Source organism: Priapulus caudatus, unplaced genomic scaffold, assembly GCF_000485595.1.
Source record: "Priapulus caudatus unplaced genomic scaffold, Priapulus_caudatus-5.0.1 Scaffold107, whole genome shotgun sequence".
Classification (NCBI taxonomy): domain Eukaryota; kingdom Metazoa; phylum Priapulida; class Priapulimorpha; order Priapulimorphida; family Priapulidae; genus Priapulus; species Priapulus caudatus.
In genome coordinates, this window is record NW_014577168.1 from 108,376 (window position 1) to 113,375 (window position 5,000).

General features: G+C 43.2%; 2 protein-coding genes across 2 annotated transcripts in view; one reads left to right on the plus strand and one right to left on the minus strand.

Annotated features, from left to right (window-relative positions):
• The window catches only part of LOC106805247 (protein Skeletor, isoforms B/C-like), a 17,779-nt gene extending 15,039 nt beyond the window's left edge, over window positions 1–2,740 (plus strand). Inside the window, exon 7 of the mRNA XM_014806777.1 lies at window positions 2,714–2,740. Within this exon, the coding sequence (XP_014662263.1) occupies window positions 2,714–2,740 (27 nt within the window). The remainder of the gene's footprint in view (window positions 1–2,713) is intronic.
• Window positions 2,558–5,000, minus strand: part of LOC106805248 (protein Skeletor, isoforms B/C-like) — a 4,034-nt gene continuing 1,591 nt past the window's right edge. Inside the window, exons 4-6 of the mRNA XM_014806778.1 lie at window positions 4,752–4,803; window positions 4,112–4,281; window positions 2,558–3,147 (exon numbers count right to left, since the gene is read on the minus strand). Of these exons, the coding sequence (XP_014662264.1) occupies window positions 2,992–3,147; window positions 4,112–4,281; window positions 4,752–4,803 (378 nt within the window). The 3' untranslated portion in view covers window positions 2,558–2,991. The remainder of the gene's footprint in view (window positions 3,148–4,111; window positions 4,282–4,751; window positions 4,804–5,000) is intronic.

Here is a 5,000-nt window from a genome sequence, read left to right on the forward strand (position 1 = left end):
CGTGGCCGATCTCTCGTGAAATTAACTCTTTCCGGTTATGGCTGTTCTATGCGACGAGCGCCATGGCGATTTGGGAGAATTGTCCAACGGCAATGATGTATTTTTTTAACATTATGCCAGTCAGCGATGAATATCGATCTCGAACAGAACCCACAGTGAGGGACTAGCTACTCTGGTGACCATTGAATGACGTCACTGAAGGTGTTCACTGCGCGTTATAGTGTAATTATAACCGTGACACGCACACGCACGCACACATGACACGCACGAACACACGACGACATACACGCAACGAAACACACACACACACACAAGCACGAACACACACACACACACACACGATAAAGCACAAACACACACACACAACACACACACACACACACACACAGACACAGCACCGTACACACACACACAACACACCACACAGCAGCGACACGACACAGCACACGATCACACACACACTAGCACCACACGATTGATGAGAGAGAGAGAAGAGAGAGAGATAGAGAGAGAGATGAGAAAGAAAGCGCAGAGAAGAGGATCTAGGAGAGGAGCAGAGAAAGAGGAAAGCAGCCTCTCACTACTGCTGTTTGGTTGGGTTCTTGTAAGGCATAAGAGCAAGAGGAGAAAAAAGACAAGAAAGACGAGAGAGAGAGAGAGATAGGAGAGAGAGAAAGACGGCGAGGAGAGAAAGAGAAGAGAGAGAGAGAGAGAGAGAGAGAGAGAGAGAGAGCGGGAGTTGGGATACATAGCAATATATATATATATTTATCTCTCTCATCTCTCAGTGGACATGGATTACGATAATACACAAACATAATACAACAAGCGAATGTTTACTATTCGTCCAAAACATTTTATTGCTTGAATTTGGTGACTAACGGCCAATTACCACAAGCGACACGTGCGTTACTCTGGCTAACAGTTCGCAGCCTCCCTCCACAGCTTGAGCAATGTACACATCAACATACACACGCTAACACAATTTTATTTCGATCAATCGCTTAATCGTAATTAAAAATATTTTTGGACGTAACGCAGTGGACGGCTAATTATCCAATTGAGATATTATGAGCATTATTGAGAAAATGAAACGATGAATCTTTTAAGACGTTAAGTTAAGTAATGCCAAAGTGTGCGTAGAAAATTCGTATTGTAAAATCATATGCTACAGTGGAACGCGCAATAACGCCGTTTAAAAATTCCTTTCACTATGTACGATGCGTTAAATATCTATTAAATATACATCGAATTTGAAATAAATAAATATACCTATACCTGTATCGATTTTCTGTCACGTGTAGTCACAGTTTTTTAAAATCCTTTTATGGTGCATCGTTAGATCACACTATAGTTATGTGTGTCAGTCAGTTTGTGCGCATATATACCCGCGTACGGATGTGAATTGCTTTACGTACATGTGCATGCGTGAAATGAAAATCACGCGTACGTATGTGTGTGTATTGGGAATGTGGGTGGTTGAGCACCCGTGCACCGCATTTAAGCGCACGTAACATCACGAGTAAATCATACGAATAACTAGAGCACTCGGAGAGCGCAGACCTCCGCAAAGGCAGCTGAATTCTCTCACTGTGAAATTTTTTATTAATTTATTAATTAATTAATTAATTAATTAATTGAATCCGGATCACCACCAAAATGTAATCAATTCTAAGTTAGCCCATTTCTGACGTATCCTGAAAATTTTATGACAATCCATCCATAACTTTTCCAGTTAGGCTGTACACAAACCCACAAACCCACAAACACACAAACCAACAAACACACGCCGGTGAAAACATAACCTCCGCCAAGCCCCTGGCGGAGGTAATAAGGACGATGGGGAATAATAAATTCGTATTACTTCACCCCTCCCTCACACACACACTGGTGACATTTGTTTCTATGGCTTCATAATAATGTGCGGTGCTAGCAGCTTGGCGGGACAGCGCGTGCACGGCAAAAAAAATCAATGCAGAAACCCATCGCTTCATCGCGTGTAAGCTCACTCTTTTCACATGATTTCCCATTAAAGTTTGGTAATTGCATAAAAGCGTCTCGGGCGCGCCCATGCGCGAGGATCCCACAAGGTTGTTTGCGAATAATAATATTATATGTACGTACCGGCACGCGATGCCGCGTGAGACCGAACACTTATACACACACACGCACGCACGCACGCACGCACGCACGCACACACACACACACACACACATACACACACATGCACACATATATAATATAGGTATTATTAGCTCTTGATATATATAATATATATATATATATATATATATATATATATATATAGATACATACATTCATACATATGATACATACATACACGCACGCACGCAGCGCAACGCACGCACGGCACGCACGCACGCCACGCCACGCACGCCACGCACGCGACGCCACCCGCACGCACGCACGCACACACACACACACAGCACACACATACATAACATAACATACATACACAGTACGAATACATACACATATATACATACATACATACATATATATATTATCATATATATATATATATATATATACACGCTGTGCGTGTTGCCGCTCTGCAACACCTCACGTCGCGTTCTTACGTCACGATTGTTCTTTGGTCGGCTTCATTACCATAATTAAATGTCTCTAATTACCATAGCCAAAAATATCGACGACTAAATGTCAACCGTTAGCGACACATTTGCGGTTAAAGCATGCAAGTCATCAAGGCATCAGGTGACGCGGTGCCGCTTATAGCAGCTAGAGTTCTAAACACGTTGACTCATTTAGCGCGAAAATAATTATTCGACATTACAATATAACACTTCACATGAAAATATTCTACATTACAATATATAACACTGCACATGAAAAGATTAGTGGTTAAATCACCCCTCCCTCCCCCCCCCCCCCAAATTGGTGGGTTACGTTTTACTGATTTGCTACGAAGGCAGGTTTTGAAGGGAATTATCGCTCGGATGATGATCTACCTCATGATGACGATGACGATACCAGCGACAGCGTCACTGCAGCGATGCACAAGGTCAAGGCTGCCGACATTTGAAAGGCGACGCCGGCACCTCCGTCGACCTCGTCCCAGTCGTTGACGACTCTGATCTTCCATCCGAGGAACCTGTGTTGGTAGCACTGCAATGAAGAAGATGAACTGGTTTAGACTTCGACGACACTCGGCGATTTTCCGCCACACCATTAGACTGACTCCAGACGTCCCTGTGGCTGCGCTCCACACTCAATATCCAACAAAAAGGCCACAAAGATGGCCAACAGAGACTTATGGAACCAATCTACCTGCTCTCAGCATTGTCTCTCAATCACTGATATAACAGCAATACAAACAACAACAAAATATTAAATATAGCAGTAATAATAATAATAATAATAATAATAATATTATTATTATAATACATAACAACAATTGTATATCAATATATAATACAAAATAATAGTGAACTTGTATCCTTGTACACGAGTATAATTCCACTAAAGCTAGGCATATACCTAGAATCTCTAAATCTGTAGCTAGGGTATATGCGACGTATAATCGCAGCCAATAGTACTGCGCACCATCGCATATACGCGCGTATATGTACAGCTAACGCGTGGTTTCAGCGCGTTCACCCACAAAACTTCCACATCGAATTTTGATTTAGCTAAGCCGACAAGAACAGTGGCGCCGTGGCGTGTCGAGTGAAGACGACAAACGAAGTATGGGGGCGCGTTTGTTTGGACCGAATCCGTCTGATTCTGATCTCCCCCAAACAAAGGCAAACTCACTTCCAACGGTTCAACAGTTCGTTGTTTCGCTGTGACCTATCATGGTTCGCAGCAAGCTGTGATTGGCTGGGTCACACGCCGCCATATTCGATCACCCTGCGAATCCACCACGCAAGCAAGTTCAGGAATTTCCGATCCGCACCACTGATCAACCCAAACAAAGCGCGCAGGATCATTGATCCGTATGATCTGGATCACAATTTTCTGAACCTGCTTGCGAGGTGGATTCGCAGGCTGATCGAATACGGCGGCGTGCGACTCATGCAGCGAATCACAGCTTGTTGTGAACCATCTAAGCTGACAAACCCGCGCGTACCTGATAGTAGATCGTGTTCGGTGTGTCATTGGTCGGGGCGAACTTGAAGAGGCCGCTGCGTTTCGGCTGCGTACACGCCTGCTGCAGGCTGGCGGACTTGTACGCCTCGAACGTGTCGTACAGGTCCGGCCCTCGCTCACTGCTCGCCTTCCACTCACAGAGAGTTCCCGCTGCGGGAGTATATTCGTGTCAGTTCTCATTTATATATATCAGAAGTAGATAATAGGGATGATGTGACTATATCAGGAGTAAGATAATATAGGATCTATATTAGGACCTATATTATCTTACTCCTGATTATATTATGTGAATATTAAAATTATTTTATTATTTTGTGAATAGTAGATAATGTGTTTCCTATTATCTACTTCTGATATATATATATATATATATATATATAGGCCTATTTTATACGGAACACATGCAAGGCCGCGTGTAGTAGACCTCCGATAGATCACGTGATGTTAAGACGAGAGAATTTGGTCGGCAAATAAAAATTTGGTTGGATGGATGGATGGATACATGCATGCATGCATGGATGGATGGATGGATGGATGGATGGATGGATGGACGGACGGATGGATGGATGGATGGATGGATTGATGGATGGTAGATGGATGGATGGATGATCTAAACTTACTTGCGGATTTCACCGGCTCTCCATTTTCGATTCCGTAAATGACGTTTATTTTCTGTGAGAAAAATCGAAAGACAGAAAGAAAATGTCAGCACATCACAGTCCATGACTCACACAAGATGTCAGTAGCTGGTCTCATAATTTTACAAATTAGACTTTTGTCAATTTGTGGGTATTCTTTTAGCCAACAACTATGGCTGCCAATTGGAAAATCTTTTACCCGCGCGGTGCCCGTCAGGCGGCAGCGAAATA